Below are 21,401 nucleotides of genomic sequence, written 5' to 3' on the forward strand. Positions count from 1 at the left end.
AGCCTGATAAAAAATACTGAAGAAAATTAACACCTTAAAAAACAGAATAGGCCAAATGGTAAAAGAGGTACGAAAATGCACTATAAGAATAAAAAACTCCTTTTAAATAATTGGAAAATGGAAAAAGAAGTAGAAAAACTCTCTGAAGAAAATAATTCCTTAAAAATTAGAATTGAGCAATTGGAATTCAGTTATTCTAGAGACATCGAGAAAGATTAAAACAAATTCAAAAGAAAAAAATGAAAATGTGAAATATGGAAATATGTAATTGGAAAAACAAATGACCTGGAACATAAATCAAGGTAAGATAATTTGAGAATTATCAGACTATCTGTAAGTGTTGACAAAATAAAGATCTAGACATCATATTTCAAGAAATTGTCAAGGAAAACTGTCAGTATCTTAGAATTACAGCGTAAAACAGAAATTTAAAGAATCTACTTATTATTTCTCTTTAAGAGATCCCAAAATGAAAAATCCCAGTAATATATATCATAGCCAAATTAGTTCTCCTAGAGCAAAGAGAAAATATTGCAAGCAAACAAAAGAAACAATTTAAATTTATGGGGGCTTCTATATTAAAGTAGCAAAGAACCTGGAATGTGATATTCCAGAAGAGAAAGGATTACCACTAAGAAAGGATTACCACCAGAAAAATTAAGTATGATGCTTCAGGTGGGCTCCCCTCCCTTCCCAGAAGGGCATTTAATAAAATAGTAAAGTTTCAAGCATTTGAAAGTAAACATAAAAGAAAACAAAAAAGGACTTTACAAGATTAAACTACATACATTCCAATACAGGAAAATGATACATGTAACTCCTAAAAATTTTATCATTATTAGGACAGTTAAAGTCTACATGCAGAAGGGTACAATTTGAAATAAAAAGACCTACATAGAATTAAAACAAGGGGCTGCAGCAGAATCTATTATGCTTCAGCTAAGGTTAAAAAGGCAGAGGTAGCAATTATATTGATCTCAACACAAACACAAAAGTAAAAATAGAATTGATTAAAAGAAATAGTCAGGGAAACATCATTTTTGCTTAATGGTACCATTGACAATGAAAGAACATTCCAATTTCTTAAATGTTAAATGAATTATAAGAGGAAGAGGAAACAGAACTAGATAAGTCTATCTATATTTTTTTGATAGACCTCTGAAAAAAACTGAATGGAAATAAGAAGGCATATATATATCTTTTCTCAACTTATACAATGCATCTTCACAAAAATTAACCATGTATTAGGGCAGTAAAATGTCACAAACAAATGCAAAAAAGCAAAAATATTAAATGCATCTTTTCAGATAATAATACATTAAAAAATACCTTCAATAAAGGACAATGAAAAATAGATTTTTTTAAAAATTGAAAACTAAATAAACCGAAAGAATAAGTGGATCAAAAAACGGATATTTGTAACAATCAGTAACTTAATTAATGAGAATAACAATAATAAGACAACTTACAAAAATTTATGTATGGGATGCAGCCAAAGTAGTATCTATGGGAAATTTTACATCTCTAAATGTCAGTTTTAATGAAAGAAGAGAAAGAACAGATCAACAAATTGGGCGTGCAATTTAAAAATCTCCAATTAAATATCAAATAAAAATTCTGAAAAATCAAAGGAAAGATTAATAAAAATGAGAGGGTTGGTTTTTTTTTGGGGGGGAACTACTTTTACAGGAGGGAAATAAGACACAGCTTAGTCAATTTGATTTTTTTTAAAGAAAGAAAACCAAATTATTAGTATCAAAAGTGTAGTGAATGTACCACCAATGAAGATGAAATTAAAACTGTTAGGAGGAGCTATTTTGCCCAATTACATTCTGATAAAACTGACAATCTAGATGAAATTGATGAATATTTACAAAAATTCTAAATGCCCAGATAAACAGAAGAGTAAATAGAATACTTAAATAATCCTATTTTAGAAAAGAAACTGAGTAAATCACAAAGAATGTTCCTTTAAAAAATTCCCCCAAACAAATGGATTTTCAAGTGAATTCCAGCAAAATTTAAAGTCAATTAATTCTAATACCATAAAAACTATTTAGAAAAATGGGCAAAGAAAGAGTCCTACAAAATTCCTTTCATGGCACAAATATAGTGTTGATAGCTAAACCAGAAGGAACAAAAACAGAAAAAAAAAATTATAGACTAATTTCCCTAAAAGATATTTGTTGGAATCCTTACAAACTGCTAACTAATTAGAGTTGATCTAATCTTACAAGAAGATGCTTTGGGCAGAACCTGAAACAAGGTACTAAGTAGAACTAATTAATACAAGGCTTGTGTTCACACCTTTACTCATTGGAGTTCACAAGTTTGCCAGATTCACAAAGTAAACTTTGTACCTTTGTGAGTTCACACCTCCCTTGAAGCTCTTTGGGCCAGAGAGCACTATGGGAGAAAACCCATAATCCCATTCTCTCAGAAGAGTCAGATATAAGGCCAGTGATGAGAGATCTATTCCAGAATACATTTTCCACTTGGCTGGCTGGTCGCAGAGGAGAGTTCAGTTGGACTGGAGAGGAGCGACTCTGGTGTAGACAGAGAGCACTTTGCGGAATTACGCCAGAAGCCCTCTCTCCGTGGCAAGGCAGAATATATTCCACTTGGCTGGCTGGTGGCAGACGAAGAGTTTTCAAAGGATAAAGCTACGAGTGAGAGTTCAGTGGACAACCAGATTCATCTGTGGCAGGTGGCTGGGCTCCTGCACGCCCCCCACTGAGACCAAGCTGGTCTGAAAGACTCACCAGAAAGCTAGCCGAGCTCCAAGAGAAGGAAACAAGAGATTCATTCCATCTCTGTGCTGGTTGGAGGCTGAAGAAAGCAGAGGCAGAGGCTAACGGACAGAACCTTTGGATTTGGAGATATTCAGAGGGCCCTAAGCTAAACCGGCTGTATTTTGAGAAGAACAAGAACTCCAACATTTGAACTCATAACAGATATTGATATAAATATTTTAAATATAATACTAACAAAGAAGATATAGCAACATATAATAAAGATCATATATACTGACACAATTGACAGCAGGAATATGTGACTAGCTCAATATATGGGAAACCACAAGCATAAATGACATCAACAACAATGACAACAAAAATCATATGATTATCAATAGATGCCAAAAATTTTTTCATAAAATATGTCAATTCTTATTAAAATAAAGCTTTCCTTAAAATGATAAGTAGTGTCTACATTAAGTCAAAAGCAAGCATTTCCTGTAAAGGGGATAAAATAAAGCCTTCCCAGGAAGATCAGGATAAAACCAAAATATTTATTATGAGAAGTACTACTCAATATTACACTAGAAATGCTAGCTACAACAATTAGACAAAATAAAGAAATCATGTATAATAGGAATAAGGAAAATAAAACTATCACTGTTTGAAGATATGATGGTATACTTGAAGAATCCTAAAGATTCAACTAAAAAACTATTTGAAACAGCCAACAATTTTAACAAAGTAGTAGGATGTAAAATAAAACAACATCAATAATTAGAAAGTCTATATACCAAGAAAACCCAGTAGGAAGAGATAGAAAAAAAATTCAATTTAAAGTAACTGTAGACAATATAAAACACTTAGGAGTGTGCCTGCTGAGACAATCCCATGAATTATGTAAACACAATTACAAAACTCTTTTCACAGAAATAAAGACAGATCTAAAATAACTAGGAGAAATATGTATCAATTAATTGGAGAAATAATCATTGCTTATTGGATGGGCTGAGCCAATACAATAAAAATGACAATTCTACCTAAATTAAGTGCTTTACCAATCAAATTAACAAAGAATTATTTTAGAAAGCTAGAAAAAACACTAACAAAATTAATCTGTAAGAATAAAAGAACAAGAATATCAAGGGAATCAATGATTTAAAATGTAGAGGAAGGAAGCTTTGCCATACTAGATTTCATACTATATTGTTGTTCATCCTTTATTTTCAATGCGGACTAAAGACATCATTGGGTGAATTGGATTTAAGTAAGGCAGAGTTGCACAAAATTGTCATTTTTCATTTTCTTTTCTGGAGTCATCAAAGTTCAAAATGACTAGCAATGGCCTGGGATGCAGTGAATGATTGAGAAATCTTTGATAGCTGGCCAACTGCTAAATTCTCCACAGTACCTAGTCTCTTTCATGGCCTTTGAAACAAATTGTTCACATCTGATCATTTTACCACAGGAAGTCTTCACATGCTTGGGTAGACTAACTACCTGATGAATTTGAACCCCCTCAGTTATCTTCAACCTAGTTAATCCCATCAGCCAAGATGGTTTTACTAGTATGTGGCCACTGCACATGCTTTATATCATAGTGTTATACAACTTTATACCTAGTTCAAAATGGGTATGTGATAGACATAAAGGATGATATTATAAGCCCATTAGGAGAGCATGGACAATTTTAGTTGTAAGATCTATGAATAAGGAAAACACTTATAAGCAAACAAAAGACAGAGGATCACAGGAAATAATATGGATAATTTTGATCATGTGAAATTAAAAATTATTTACAAAACAAAATGAATATGGCAAAATCAAAAAGTATGAAAATGAGGGTGAAATTTATAGCAAGTTTCTCTTATAGTTTCTTAAATATATGGAGATCTGAGTCAAGATTTATAAAATATAAAATTTATATTTATAATTATAATTATATATTTATATTACTTCATATCAGCACAAATAAGAATTTATAAAATTTATAAAAATAAAAGCTATCATCAATTAATAAGTGGTCAAAAAATATAAAAAGGGAGTTTTCAGAAGAAGAAACTAAAACTACCAATAGTCATTGGTACTTGACAAAGTGTTCCAAATCATTACTAATTATAGAAATGCAGATTAAAAGAACTCTGAGTTATGATATATCATATTGGCTAATATGACACAAAAGGAAAATAACAAATGCTGGAGGGAATGGAGAAAAATTATGCTAATGCACTGCTGGTGGAGGTGGAGTTATAAACTGCTCCAAACATTCTAAGGAACAATTTGGAATTGTGCCCAAAGGGCTATTAAACAGCATACTCTTTGACCCAGCAATACCACTACTAGAATACCCCGTAAAGATCAAAGGAAAAGGATCTAATCATATAAAAATATACAGAAGGCTCTTTTTGTGGAGACAAAGAATTGAAAATTGAGGGGAGGCCATCAACTGGGGAATGGCTGAACAAGTTGTGGTATAAGATCATGATAGAATACTACTGTACATTATAATTATTAGATTATATACTGCAATAGTGATATTGTTATGATGTGGAAAACTTAGCTACTTTAATCAATACAATGATCTCTAAGACAATTCTGAATTTCACAATGAAAAATGATATCCATCTCCAGAGACAGAAAGGATGAACTCTGAGCACAAACTGAAGTATAATTTTATTTTCTTTATTTTCTTGTTTTTAAAAAAACCTGTAACATAACTAATATGGAAATATGCTTTTCATGATTTCACAAGTATAATTGTTATATAATGCTTGTCTTCTCAATAGGTAAAGGAGAGGTTAGAGGGATGGAGAAAAACTTAAATTCAAATTTTTTTTAAAAGAATGTTAAAAAATAAAGAGAAGACCACAAAAAAGATCTAGAATATCAAAGGACATGTTGAAAAGAAATGACTGCTAGAAAGCACACCAGATGACCCAGAACTGAATCAGAAAGTATAGAAGATGGTAAGTTTCCTTGACATGAAGCAATTTGAAGATAGAGCTGAGATAATAATTCCTTTTGTGTTAAAGTATTTTATGAGAGCACTAACCTTTAAACTTAGCTCAAAATTTTTCTTCAGTTGAAACTGACTGATAAGAAAGCTGAACTTTTGCATTTAGCGTTCAAACTGAACATTTGAACACATGAGCTTCTTCAACTACAGATAGTTATTGTAGATCCTTTATTCTCAAGGACTGATGGTGTGGGATGCAGGTAATGAAAAGAGTAGGATTTAAGTGAGATGGAGCTGGGCAAAATCATTACCTTTATTCTTTCTTCTAGAATAATCACAGTTCAGTGGCAAGACATAGGTCAAGACAAGTGTGATGGCTCTCCATTTCTACCTAATCTATAAACAAATACATAATTGACAGATCTTAGGGTCCCAAAATAGTGGTTTTTCCATTGTTAGCAAAACCAGATTACAAAATTATAATATTTTAATAAATTAATTTATAGTCCATTATGGTGAGTGTTTGTCAAGAAAATCAGATATTTGTTGATCAATATACTTTCTGAATTTTCTTGGGGGTCTCTGTTGGATAATTTACATTGCTTATACTTCTCATTGAAAAATTATATGACAAAAAGAGATGAGCTGGCCATAGCTGATAGGTGGAGAGCCAAATCACTCTACAACTGACCTTGAAGTGACAGGAAAAAAGAAGCAAGAACTCCATCATATTGGCCGAATCCTCTGTGGTGAACTTATGTAAGCACAAAGGCAAGAATCAGATACTATGGAGAGACAGAAAGGGATGGTGTGAGATCTACATGGTTAAAAGGAACTTCAAAACTGAAAAGATCTCAGATTTGACCATCTGAGTATTTGATGAGTCATTGAATATATTGCTTTTCTTGGTTTTGCTCTGTCATAGTCTGTCACAGTTCATTTATATATCCTCATGTGTCTCCGAATTCTTTATATTCACTGTTTCTTATGGCACAGTATTCCAAAATGTTCATGTACCATAATTTATTTAGACATTCTCCAATTAATGAGATCAATTTTGTTTCCCTTTTGCATCTACTTAATTTTTTACTACCAAAAAAAGCATTGTAATGAGTATATTAATGTAGAGTTTATGCCTTGCAGTAGGATCTCTATGTCATAAATTATGGGCATTTGATCACCTATTCATAAATCATAATTCCATTATTGTTCTATAAGAAATGATCAATAGGATAATTTCAGAAAGGCATACAGACTTACATAAACTGATGCTAAGTGAAGTGAGCGAGAGCATTGTACACAGCAACAACAAGATTATATGATGATCAATTCTGCTGGACATGGCTCTTTTCAACAGCAAGGAGATTCAGGCCTGTTCCAATGGTCTTGTGATGGAGAGAGTCATCTGCACTTAGAGAGGGCTGTGGGAACTGATAATGAATCACAAATAGAATCACTTTTTTGTTGTTGCTGGCTTGTGTTTTGATTTCTTTCTCATTTTTTCCCTTTTTGATCTGATTTTTCTTGTGCAGCATAATAATTGTGGAGATATATATAGAAAAATTGTACATGTTTAACTTATATCGGATTACTTGCCATTTAGGGGAAGAAGTGGTAGGAAAAGAGGGGAAAAAACTTGGAACACAAGATTTTGCAAGGATAGACTGTTGAATATTATCTATGCATATATTTTGAAAATAAAAAGCTTCAAAATATATAAATAACAAAGAGACATAGAATCCCACCAAGAAAAAAAAAAAAGATATTAGGACATGTCTTAGCAACCCTGTATATAAACTTATGCTTTCAAATTTACCGACTGAACTTGGGAAGCTTAAAAAAAAAATGTTTAAATTACATGATATATGGTTTTTCTATTGTTTACAAGAATAAAGCAGAAAAATAAATCATAATTTCAAATGACTTTCTAGGACAGTTAGCCCAATTCACAGCTACAAACATCGTATTAGTGTGTCTCGAATTCTACAGTCCCTAACACTATTCCCAGATTTTATCATCTCTAACAATTTGATGGATGTAAGCCTTAACCTTAGAGTTGAAATCTTTCATTATTAAAGCATCTTAATAAAAAAATATTTTCTACATGAATAAATATGGTAAAAAATCTACTTCACTAGTTACACAGAAAGAGCTGTTCATTTAGGGTTACATGCAAGTTTATTATCTCAACAAAGATGTAGATTTAAAACTCCCTTGCTGCCTCTCCAAATTGTTGATTAAAAGTAATATGGTAATACTTCTTAAAAGATTGGCAAAATATTCACAATCACATGAAAGAATACATACATAGCAATAGTCAATGTTGGAAATATAATGGTATTGTGTGATACACACTAATGTATTGTTGGTGGAGCCATGAGCAGCAGAAAACAGTAAAATGGGGCTCCAAAGGAGGGACAGTACCAGTTGGTAGATAGAGGTACAAGGAAATTTGATTTAACTTGTCATGAGAATAGGTGATTTTGCAGAAATTATCTATAAAAGATATATATATATGTATATATATATATATATATATAAAAGATGTAGATGTATGTATATAAAAATATTTTTATATGTAAGATATAGATATATAAAGATACATATAAGATATAAGATATACATATATAAAGTCTATATAAAATAGACTGATATTCTTGGTCCTACTTTTCTTTATGGTCATCTTTCTGACATTAAGAAACTACAAATATTTAAAATCACTCAACACATGGACCTGACCTTTTGGACCTGAAACTCTCCCACATTCAATCAGTGCTTCAGGAAAATGTTTAATTATTTGTTTTTGTTTGGTTTTTTTGCTATTTTTCTGTTTTAGTTTTTTACTTCTTCTTTCAGTATTGTCTATATTAGTTTTCTTGAATACTAGAGCTCAAAGTGGACTAGTAACAGCTCTTAAGTCATTTAAATGGTGGAAATTAAAGACCATACTATGAAGTAGTAGAATATGTCAGGAGCAATATCCTAATCTTTCTTCCTTGCAAGGAAAGCTATTTGAGGGTTCAGCTCAAAAGCTGCTTTTTCCATGAGATCTTTTCCTAAGGCAATAAGAGGAAAAAACCCCAAACTAACATTCTTTGCAAATGATGTGGTAGTATTCTTGGAGAATCCCAGAGAATCATATAAAAAAACTATTTGAAATAAATAACAATTTTAGTAAAGTCACAAGATATAAAATAAACCCACAAAAATCACAACATTTCTATTTATTACCAGCAAACTCCAACAGCAAGATATAGAAAGAGAAAGTTCATTTAAAATAACCGTAGACACTATCAAATACTTGGGAATCTACCTGCCAAGACAAACCAGGAACTATATTAACAGAATTACCAAACACTTTTAACACATACACACACACACACACACACACACAATAAATTTAAAGAATTAGGAAAGTATTCACTGTTCATGGGTAGGCCTACCCAATATAATAAAAATGCCTAAATTAACCTACTTAACCTACATTGACATATTCACTTATGCTTATTTACTTATTCACTGACATGCCAAACTACTAAAGAATTATTTTGAGGAGCTAGAAAAAATAATACAAAATTCAGCTGAATAAAAAAAAAGGTTAAGAATATCAATGGAACCAAGGGTAAAAATGTGAAAGAAGGTGGTTTAGTTATAAGCAGATTTTAAACTGTACTACAAAGCCGTAATCATTAAAACAATCTTATATGGACTAAGAAATAGAGTGCTGGATCAGAAGACTAGGTTGGATGCACAACAGACAATAGGAAATAGATGAAGTAATCTTGTATTTAATAAGTGCAAAGATCCAGATTTATTGGACAAAATCAAATGTATTTCACAATAATTACTTGAATAACAGAAAGGAGTTTTGCAGAAACTAGTCATAAAATACCATCTCATATCATATATGGTTAAAATGGGTATATTATTTAAACATAAAGGATAATAACAAAAGCAATCTAGGATAGTATATCTTACGTTTCTCTATAGATAAGGGAAGAATTTATTACCAAACAAGAGATAGAAAGCATTATGGGATACAGAATGGATAATTTTGATTACATTAAATAAAAAAGGTTTTGTAGAAGCTCCAAGTCATTATTAAGCAAACAAATGGAAATTAAGACAACTCTGAGATACCACTACACACCGTCAGACTGGCTAGAATGACAGAGAAAGATAATGCTGAATGTTGGAGGGGATGTGGGAAAACAGGGACATTAATACATTGTTGGTAGAATTGTGAATACATCCAACCATTCTGGAGAGCAATTTGGAACTATGCTCAAAAAGTTATCTAACTGTGCATACCCTTTGATCCAGCAGTGTTACTACTGGGCTTATATCCCAAAGAGATATTAAAGAACGGAAAGAGACCTGTACGTGCAAAAATGTTTGTGGCAGCCCTTTTCGTAGTGCCTACAAATTGGAAATTGAATGAATGTCCATCAATTGGAGAATGTCTGAGTAAATTATGGTATATGAATGTTATGGAATATTATTGTTTTGTAAGAAATAATCAGCAGGATGAATATAGCGAGACTTGGAGAAACTTACATGAACTGATGCTTAGTGAAATGAGCAGAATCAGGAGATTATACACTTCAACAACAATACTATATGAGGATCAATTCTGATGGAAATGGCTATCTTCAGCAATGAGAGGACTCAATTCAATTTCAATTAATCAATGATGAAAAAACCAGCTACCCCCAGCAAAAGAACACTGGGAAATCGGTGTGGACCACAACATAGCATTTACACTCTTTCTGTTATTGTTTGCTTGCATTTTTGTTTTTCTTCCCAGGTTATTTTTCCCTTCTTTCTAAATCCGATTTTTCTTGTGTAGCAAGACAACTGTATAAATATGTATACATATATTGTATTTAATATATACTTTAATAAGTTTAACATGTATGGGACTACAGGCCATCTAGAGGAGAGGGTGGAGGGAAGGAGAGGAAAATTTGGAACAGAAGTTTTTGCAAGGGTCAATATTGAAAAATTACTCATGCATATGTTTGTCAATAAAAAGCTATAATAAAAAAAATCCAATTCACTTGCATATCATGGCATCATCTCCTTGATATCATAATTTTTGAGAATGAAGAACAAATAACAACATAATACCTTTACAAAAAGTGACCAGAAAAACCTCACAGCTAAATGCAAAAAAACCAGAAACATTAAAATTCTTGAGTTTCAGATAATACAATAAAAATTACATTAAATTAAGGATTTTGAAACCATGAAGTAAAAATTAATAGGAAACTAAATAATCTAATGCTAGAAGGATTAGGTCAAAGAACAAATCAGAGAAACAATCAAAAATTCAAATAAATAATAATGACATCAAAAAAAAAAAAACATTCCAAAGTTTGTAGAATGCAACCAAAGCAGTATATGGGGGAAATTTTATTTATTTTAATGTATACATCAATTTTAATGTATAAAAAGAGTAGATCAACAAATGGGGCAAGAAACTTAAAAAAATCTAAAAAAGAATGAATTCAAAAATCCCTATTAAACAACAAAATAGAAATCATAGAAAAAGAAGATAAATAAAACTGAAAGTTTTAAAAAATGAACTAATAAATAGAACTAAAGTTAGATTTATGAAAAAAAATGAATAAAATAAACCAATGGTTAATTTGATGAAAAGAAAGAAAATTGAATTACCAGAATCAAAAATTAAGCAATTGAATGTATCACCAATAAAGATCAAATTAAAGCAATTATTAGGAATTATTTTGTCCACTTATATGAAAGTAAAATTGAAATTTAATTCAAATGGATGGAAAATATAAAATGTAAAAAAGATAAACTTAACAGTAGAAGAAATAGAATATTTCATCTTATTTTAGGAAAAAAATTGGACAAGCCATAAATGAGCCCCCTAAGGAAAAAATTCCCAGGATCAGATGGATTCACAGGTGAATTCTACCAAATATGTAAGGAACAATTAATGCCAAAACTATCAACTATTTGAAGAAATAAGTAAAGAAAGATTTCTATGAAATATAGTTTTGATACCGAAACCAAGAACAAAATCAGAGAGGAAAAACTGATAGAACAATTTCCCAAAATGATGCAAAAAATTTAAATAAAATATTAGGAAGGAGGTTACAGGAACATATCATTAAGATCATAGATTTTAATCAGATGAGAGTCAAATCAGGAATGCGGGGATTTTTCAATATTAGAAAAACTACCAACATAACTGATCATACATCAAGAACAACAACAACAACAAAACATAGCAACAGATCCAGAAAGTCTTTGACAAAATGCAACAACCATTCTTAACAAAAACACTGGAAAACATAGGGATCATCATAGCCTTTTAAAAATAATAATTAATATATATCTAAAAAAAAGGAAGGATTATCTGTAATGGGGATAAAATTGAAGCTTTATTAATATCAGAGGTGAAATAAGGTCCTTTATACTACTATTATTCAATATTGTATTAGAATGCTAGCTATAGCAGTAAAAGAAACTGACTTAATAAAAATAGGTCATAAGGAGACAAAATATCATGATTCGTAGAGAATCAACTGAAAAGCTAGTTCAAATAATTAACACTTTAGCAAAGTTGTAGAATATAAATCTATATAAATCATCATTTCTAAATATTACCAATAAAACCAGCAGGAAGAGATCAGCTAAGACAAATCCAGGGACTATATGAATTCAATCACAAAACATTCTTCACATAAATAAATTGAAATTGAAACAACAGAGAAATATTTATTACTCATGGTTAGCATGAGTAAATATAAGAATGATAATTATTCTTTCATTAATTACTTCTTCAGTGCATTATCAATTAAACTAGCCAAAGAATCATTTTGTAAAGGTAAAAAAATTGTGACAAAATTTATATTGTGATCAAAAATATATAGGGAATCAATGAAAAAAAAATTTTTGAAAGAATGTAGCCTAACACTATAAAAACAATCTGGTGCTGGCTAATAAACCGAGTGATGCATCCCTAAATTAGATTAAATACACAATACACTGCAGAAAATAAACATAGCAATCTAATGTGTGATAAACCCAAAGATCCAAGATTTTGAAGTAAGAATTATCTGACAAAAATTTCTGGGAAAACTGCAATGATTTCAAGAAAATCAGTGTCAAAAAGAAAGGCTCCAATAGATACCAGAGCAATTTTTATTGTAGCAAAGAACTGAAAACAAAGCAAATTACCACCAATGGGATAATGGCAAAGCACATTATTGTTCAAAGAGATATTGATGGGCAATTAGGTGGTGCAATGGATAGAGCATTGGCCCATAAGTCAGGAGGACCCGAGTTCAAATCTTGCCTCAGCCACTTAACACTTCCTAGCCATGTGACTCTAGGCAGGTCACTTAACCTCAATTGCCTCAAAAAAAAAAAAAAAAAAAAAAAAAGGTAATGGAAAAGTATTGCATTGTTAGAGCAAAATAAATCCATATGAAGATTTATATGATGTAATATAAAGTGAAGAACAGAACCAGGAAAACAATATATATAAGGGTAAAAATTTGAGGAAGGAAAAAAAATCAATACTATGTCATTACAATAAACTGAGAAAACGTACCCCTCTTCCATGGAAAAATGGAAACCGAGTATGACTATTCAGGTATAGTATATCAAATAGGAGATATGTATTGGTAAGTTTTGCAAAACTGTTCAGTTTTTATTTTCCTATTCTATGTTATAGTGATTGTTCTTTAAGTATTGAAGGATGAGCAGAGGAAAGTATAGTAAGGTACATTTAAACAGGGCCACATAGAAATGAATAATCTTGACTTCCGGCCAAGCCTCTGAATTAATGCAGTCTATAGAGGAAGTTCAGTAACACCACCCAGCTCTCGCCCCAAAAAAGCAGATTCCTTTTGGGGTTTTTTCTTTTACAAAATGAGCAAAAATTTAAAAACTGACCTTAACAATTGACAGCTTCTGCATAAAGAGCAGACTCTAAACGCTGAGGAGACAAAAAACAGACTGTCTCCAGGTGAATCCCCAAAGGAGGAGATCATCTGTTCATCAGCAAAGATGAATTTCATAGAAGAAAATAAAAAGGCTCTCACAAGAGACCTAGAAGAAAAATGGGAAAAGGAGAGGGAAGCTTGGCAAGAGAGTCTAGAGAAGTCATTCCACAAATGTCATTTAAAGACAGAGTGGATAAAGAAATCAAATCCTTGCAAAATAGAATTAGTGAACTGGAAACAGAAAATAGCTCTCTAAACAATAAAATTGGCAAAATGGAAAAAAATTCCATAGAACAAAACAACTCACTTAAAAACTCAATCGGACAACTAGAAAAAGATATTTGAAAAGTGAGTGAAGAAAATACTTCATTGAAAATCGGAATCAAACAAATGGAATTGAATGACTCAAGGAGACAACAAGAATCAGTCAAGCAAAACCAAAAAAATCAAACAATGGAGAAAAATGTGAAATACCTTCTTGGGAAAACAACAGACCTGGAAAATAGGTCTAGGAGAGACAATCTGAGAATCATTGGACTCCCAGAAAAATATATTGAAAAAAAGATCCTGGACACTATTTTTCAAGAAACTATCAAAGAGAACTGCCCAGAAGTCATAGAAACAGAGGGTAAAATAGACATTGAAAGAATTCATCAATCACCTATTGAAAGGGATCCTAAAATCAAAACACCAAGAAATATAGTGGCCAAATGCCAGAGCCCTCAGACAAAGGAAAAAACACTGCAAGCAGCTAGAAAAATCCAATTCAAATATAGGGGAGCCACAATAAGGATTACCCAGGATCTAGCAGCGTCCACATTAAAAGATCGAAGGGACTGGAATATGATATTCTGAAAGGCAAAGGAACTTGATATGCAACCAAAAATAACTTACCCAGCCAGAATGAGCATCTTTTTCTAGGGAAGAAGATGGTCATTCAATGAAATAAGCAAATTTCACCTATTTTTGATGAAAAAACCAGAATTTAACAAAAAGTTTGATCTACAAATATAGAACTCAAGAGAAACCTAAAAAGGTAAAAAGAAATCTTGGGAACTATATTTTTGCTATAAAGATGTATAAAGAATAAATGTATACCTTGTTCTAGAAACTAGAGGTGGAAAGGGCATTATACCAGAAAAAGGGTAAAGTGGGGGTACTACATCTCAGGAAGAAGCAAAGGAAACCTCTTATATCTGATAGAAAGAATGGAGGGGGATGAATATAGTGAGTATCTTACTGCCATCAGAATTTGCTTTAAGAGAAAATTTTAAGACATATTCAATTTATGGTGAAACTTCTCCCACCTCATTGAAAAATGAAAAGGGAAGGAATAAGCTAAGTGGAAGGGAATATGGAAACTGTGAGTAAGATGGGGAAGGAACTCTAAGGTGGGGAGGGAGGGACACTAAAAAGGGAGGGCTGTGAGAAGCAAGTGGTGCTCACAAGTTTAATACTGGGGAAGGGGGCAAGGAGGAAAGAAGGGAGAAAAGCATAAATGGGGGTTAACAAGATGGTAAGTAATATAGAGTTGGTAATTTTAACCATAAATGTGAATGAGGTAAACTCTCCCATAAAGAAGAAGCAGTTAGCAGAATGGATTAAAAGCCAGAATCCTACAATATATCGTTTACAGGAAACACACCTGAAGCAGGGAGATACATACAGAGAAAAGGTAAAAATTTGGAGCAGAATCTACTATGCTTCAGGTGAAGTAAAAAAAGCAGGGGTAGCCATCCTGATCTCAGATCAAGCAAAAGCAAAAATTGATCTAATTAAAAGAGATAAGGAAGGGCACTATATCTTGCTAAAGGGTAGTATAGATAACGAAGCAATATCAATATTAAACATATATGCGCGAAGTGGTATAGCATCTAAATTATTTTTTTTTTATTTTATTTTAATAGCCTTTTATTTACAGGTTATATGTATGGGTCACTTTACAGCATTGACAAATGCCAAACCTCTTGTTCCAATTTTTCCCCTCTTTCTCTCCACCTCCTCCCCCAGATGGCAGGATGATCAGTAGATGTTAACTATATTAAAATATAAATTAGATACATAATAAATATACATGAACAAACCATTATGTTGCTGTACAAAAAGAATCAGACTCTGAAATATTGTACAATTAGCCTGTGAAGGAACTCAAAAATGCAGGTGTGCAAAAATATAGGGATTGGGAATTCAATGTAATGGTTCTTATTCATCTCCCAGAGTTCTGTCACTGGGCGTAGCTGGTTCAGTTCATTACTGCTCCATTGGAACTGATTTAGTTCATCTCATTGCTGAGGGTAGCCAGGACGATCAGAATTGGTCATCATATAGTATTGTTGAAGTATATAATGATCTCGTGGTCCTGCTCGTTTCAATCAGTATCAGTTTGTGTAAGTCTTTCCAGGCCTTTCTGAAATCCTCCTGTTGGTCATTTCTTACCGAACAATAATATTCCATAGTATTCATATACCACAATTTATTCAACCATTCTCCAATTGATGGGCATCCACTCCGTTTCTGGCCACTACAAAGAGGGATGCCACAAACATTCGTGCACATACAGATCCCTTTCCCTTCTTTATGATCTCTTTGGGATATAAGCTTAATAGTACCACTGCTGGATCAAAGGATATGCACAGTCTGAGAACTTTTTGAGCATAGTTCCAAATTGCTCTCCAAAATGGTTGGATTTATTCACAATTCCACCAACAATGTATTAGTGTCCCTGTTTTCCCACATCCCCTCCAACATTCCACATTATCTTTCTCTATCATTCTAGCCAATCTGACAGGTGTGTAGTGGTTTCTCAGAGTTGTCTTAATTTGCATTTCTCTGATTAATAATGACTTGGAGCATCTTTTCATATAACTAGAAATAGTTTCAATTTCTTCATCTGAGAATTGTCTGTTCATATCCTTTGACCATTTATCAATTGGAGAATGGCTTGATTTCTTATAAATTAGAATCAATTCTCTATATATTTTGGAAATGAGTCCTTTATCAGAACCTTTGACTTTAAAAATGGTTTCCCAGTTTATTGCTTCCTTTCTAATCTTGTCTGCAAAAATCACCCCCAGGTTGGTTCAATATTAGGAAAACTATTAGCATAATTGACTATATCAATAGCCAAACTAACAAAAACCATATGATCATCTCATTAGATGCAGAAAAAGCATTTGATAAAATCCAACATCCATTCCAATAAAAACACTTGAGAGGATAGGAATAAATGGACTTTTCCTTAAAATAGTCTGGAGCATATATTTAAAACCATCATTAAGTATCATATGCAATAGGGAAAAACTGGAACCTTTCCCAGGAAGATCTGGAGTGAAGCAAGGTTGCCGACTATCACCATTATTGTTCAATATTGTATTAGAAACGCTAGCCTCGGCAATAAGAGTCTAGAAAAAGATTAAAGAAATTACAGTAGGCAATGAGGAAACCAAATTATCACTCTTTGCAGATGATATGGTGGTATACTTAGAGAATCCCAGAGATTCAACTAAAAAGCTATTAGAAATAATTCATAACTTTAGCAAAGTTGCAGGATACAAAATAAATCTCCATAAATCTTCAGCATTTTTATACATCACCAACAATATTCAACAGCAAGAGATACAAAGAGAAATTCCATTCAAAATAACTGACAATAGTATAAAATATTTGGGAATCTATCAACCAAAGGAAAATCAGGAATTATATGAGCAAAATTTAAAAAACTTTCCATACAAATAAAGTCAGACTTAAATAATTGGAAAAATATTAAGTGTTCTTGGATAGGCCAAGGGAATAGAATAAAGATGACAATACTCCCTAAACTAATCTATTTATTTAGGGCTATAACAATCACACTTCCAAGAAAATATTTAATGATCTAGAAAAAATAACAACAAAATTCATATGGAAGAACAAAAGATCGAGAATCTCAAGGGAATTGATGAAAAATAAATCAAATGAAGGTGGCCTACCTGTACCTGATCTAAAATTATATTATAAAGCAGCAGTCACCAAAACCATTTGGTATTGGCTAAGAAATAGATCAATGGAATAGATTAAGTTCACAACTATAGCAATCTAATGTTTGACAAACCCAAAGATCGTAACTTTTGGGATAAGAATTCATTATTTGACAAAAACTGCTGGGATAACTGGAAATTAGTATGGCCAAAATTAGGCATGGACCCACACTTAATACCATATACCAAGATAAAATCAAAATGGGTCCATGATTTAGGCATAAAGAATGAGATTATAAATAAATTAGAGGAACATAGGATAGTTTATCTCTCAGACTTGTAGAGGAGGAAGAAATTTGTGACCAAAGAGGAACTAGAGACCATCATTGATCACAAAATAGAAAATTTTGATTACATCAAATTAAAAAACCTTTGTACAAACAAAACTAATGCAAACAAGATTAGAAGGGAAGCAACAAACTGGGAAAATATCTTCATAGTTAAAGGTTCTGATAAAGGCCTCATTTCCAAAATATATAGAGAATTGACTCTAATTTATAAGAAATCAAGCCATTCTTCAATTGATAAATGGTCAAAGGATATGAATTTTCAATTTTCAAATGATGAAATTGAAACTATTTCCACTCATATGAAAGAGTGTTCCAAATCACTATTGATCAGAGAAATGCAAATTAACACAACTCTGAGATACCACTACACACCTATCAGATTGGCTAAGATGACAGGAAAAAATAATGATGAATGTTGGAGGGGATGTGGGAAAACTGGGACAGTGATACATTGTTGGTGGAGTTGTGAATGAATCCAACTATTCTGGAGAGCAATCTGGAATTATGCCCAGAAAGTTTTCAAACTGTGCATACCCTTTGATCCAGCAATGCTACTACTGGGCTTATATTCCAAAGAGATACTAAAGAAGGGAAAGGGACCTGTATGTGCCAAAATGTTTGTGGCAGCCCTATTTATAGTGGCTAGAAACTGGAAAATGAATGGATGCCCATCAATTGGAGAATGGTTGGGTAAATTGTGGTATATGAATGTTATAGAATATTATTGTTCTGTAAGGAATGATCAGCAGAATGAATACAGAGAAGCTTGGAGAGCTTCATATGAACTGATGCAAAGTGAAATGAGCAGAACTATAAGATCATTATATACTTCAACAATGATACTGTATAAAGATGTGTTCTGATGGAAGTGGATTTCTTTGACAAAGAGATCTAACTCAGTTTCAATTGATCAAGGATGGACAGAAGCAGCTATACCAAAGAAAGAACACTGGGAAATGAATGTAAACTGTTTGCATTTTTGTTTTTCTTCCTGGGTTATTTTTACCTTCTGAATCCAATTCTCCATGTGCAACAAGAGAACTGTTTGGTTCTGCACACATATATTGTATCTAGGATATACTATGGCATATTTAACATGTATAGGAATGCTTGCCATCTAGGGGAGGGAGTGGAAGAAGGGAGGAGAAAAATTGTTACAGAAGTGAGTGCAAGGAATAATGTTGTAAAAAATTACCCTGGCATGGGTTCTCTCAATAAAAAGTTATTTAAAAAAAAAGAAATAAGTAATCTTCATGAATATACACAGAAATATTTTACATATAAACTATTTTCTTAATTGGGGAATTACAAGCCAATGCCTTCCTCTTCCCATTCAGATCTTGTCCTGATTCATGAAGGGCCAATAGCTTCTATCCTGCTGTGAAAATCATAGATTTACAAGTAAAAGATCATCTAATCCAAACTCTTTTTTTTACAACTGAGAGTTGACATCAAGAGAAAAAAATAATTTTTCCGACATCACATAGCTAATAATTGGCAGAATCAAAATCTGAACCCAGATTCTCTGACTCAGTTCCCTTTGCACTATAGCATACTCCCATTTAAAAATCAAACATATGGACTGTTAGGTGGAATCATGGATAGAATCAGGAGGAGGACCTTTTCCAAATCTGGCCTCAGAAATCTAACACTACCTAGCTGTGTGACTTGAGAAAAGTCATTTAACCCTGACTGCCATAGGGAGGGTGTGTTAAATCAAATTCAACATAACCACAAATAAATGGCCCAAAACAATCCAAAATTTTGTCACTCATTAATAATCATTACAGAATAACCAAGGACAACTTAACTAGAATTCTTTATGTTATTTAATACTGAAAATGCAATTAACAGCAAGCTCATAAAATGATACCTCAGAATAGTCCATACTGCTGGCCTGGACATAGAGAGTCTTACATTCTTCTGCTCAGTAGGCAATGGGGAAGAGCACGAGTTCCATGTCCCTTTGGAATATGGCTTTGCATTTTCCTTTTGAGAGGAGGATAGCAAGGCAAGTTGAGAGACTACAGGCTGTTGAGAAATCCACTGTTGCCCTTCATGATCACTCCTAATTACAAATTAAAAACAAACAAGAGATCAGAAATTTTTAAAAACCAGAAAATTCTTTAAACTATTTGTTAAAGTTAGTTCTAACATATGTGTCTTTACAAAAGATGATGCATGGAAAAGTGATCTCAAATCCATGCATTAAATGTGACCTTATTCAAGAATGAGTTTTTCCCTCACTTGTTAGACATTTCAAACATATGTACAATTGTTTTTATTCATGTTTCTTGAATCTTTAAATTATTTCACTCAGAAAAATGATTATTCTTTGTTACATAGTATTCTCTTAAAATAACAAAAAGGAAAATAAGTCAAGCAAAATTATGAAGGGGATAAAATATAAGGAAATGGCTTCTACAAATCTAGGAAGGCAGAACAGGTAGTGTTCTCAAGTCATGAATCAAAGTCATAGGATTCTGAACCCTATAAAGCAATGTCCAATTTTAATTATTTAATTATTTAATTTCTATGATTTCTATGATTATTTAATTATTAATTATTTAAAATAATTGTGTCAGGACTGAATGGAACTGATGGGATGAGTATTTCTCAATATTGAGACTGTCACAAGATTTCTATACCCAGGGCGGGAAGATGAGACCTTGGGCCTCAAGTTTCAGTAAGTCACATGATCTCTATTCCCAGTCTTGAACCATGGGTTGCAGGAGGTGACAGAAAGTTGCAAGAAGTGACATGCTGTGGGAAGCAGACAGCATTGGTGACCATTGATCAAACATGGTTACAGCCTTTTAGTCTAACCAATGAAAAGGCTTTGGTCTTTTCCTATTTAACTAGCTATTCATGGTGGGAACTGGGATGCCTCCTGGATGTTCTGGGCCTCTCCCTGCAAGGCTTAAATAAATGCTTTCCCTTTGTACCTGAAGATGTCTCTGATTAATTAATTTGGGAAAGGGGGTCTAGCACCCGTTCCACACAGAATCAAGCCATAGAGTCTCCACATTGAGATATCATATCTATTTATTATCGGTAAAGAAAAGCAAAATTACATTAGGATACAGATGAGAGATAAAGCCAGGAAATGGAACAAAATATTTTTATATCTTGCCCTCTAAAATAAGAGATTATATTGTGAGTCAACCTGTTTCTATATCACAGCTGCTATCAGCCATTTGAAAAGAAATCATCAGCTGAAATTTAATGGTAAATACTGAAAAGTTCAGAACAGAAGACAGGCATTCAGTATGACCCTAGGGGAAGAATTCATTCAAGCAAGTAACTTGCAGTCCACTGCATGGTATAAGAGAGAAAAGATGGAGGGGAAATGATATTTGACATTACTCTATGGTTGACATTTCTTATGCATCAATATGAAACCATTAAATCCACTCAAATTT

The 21,401-nt window shown here is 32.4% G+C and overlaps 1 protein-coding gene across 4 annotated transcripts in view; it reads right to left on the reverse strand.

Moving 5' to 3' along the window:
* Positions 1 to 21,401, reverse strand: part of TMTC1 (transmembrane O-mannosyltransferase targeting cadherins 1) — a 261,821-nt gene that overhangs the window by 160,933 nt on the left and 79,487 nt on the right. For 3 of the 4 annotated variants that reach the window (XM_051961108.1, XM_051961109.1, XM_051961110.1), the window contains one exon: positions 19,853 to 20,047. The exons of the other annotated variant lie outside the window; for it this stretch is intronic. In XM_051961108.1, the coding sequence (XP_051817068.1) occupies positions 19,853 to 20,047 (195 nt within the window). The remainder of the gene's footprint in view (positions 1 to 19,852; positions 20,048 to 21,401) is intronic. 4 annotated transcript variants of the gene reach the window in all.

Source organism: Antechinus flavipes, chromosome 5 (genome assembly GCF_016432865.1).
Source record: "Antechinus flavipes isolate AdamAnt ecotype Samford, QLD, Australia chromosome 5, AdamAnt_v2, whole genome shotgun sequence".
Lineage (NCBI taxonomy): Eukaryota > Metazoa > Chordata > Mammalia > Dasyuromorphia > Dasyuridae > Antechinus > Antechinus flavipes.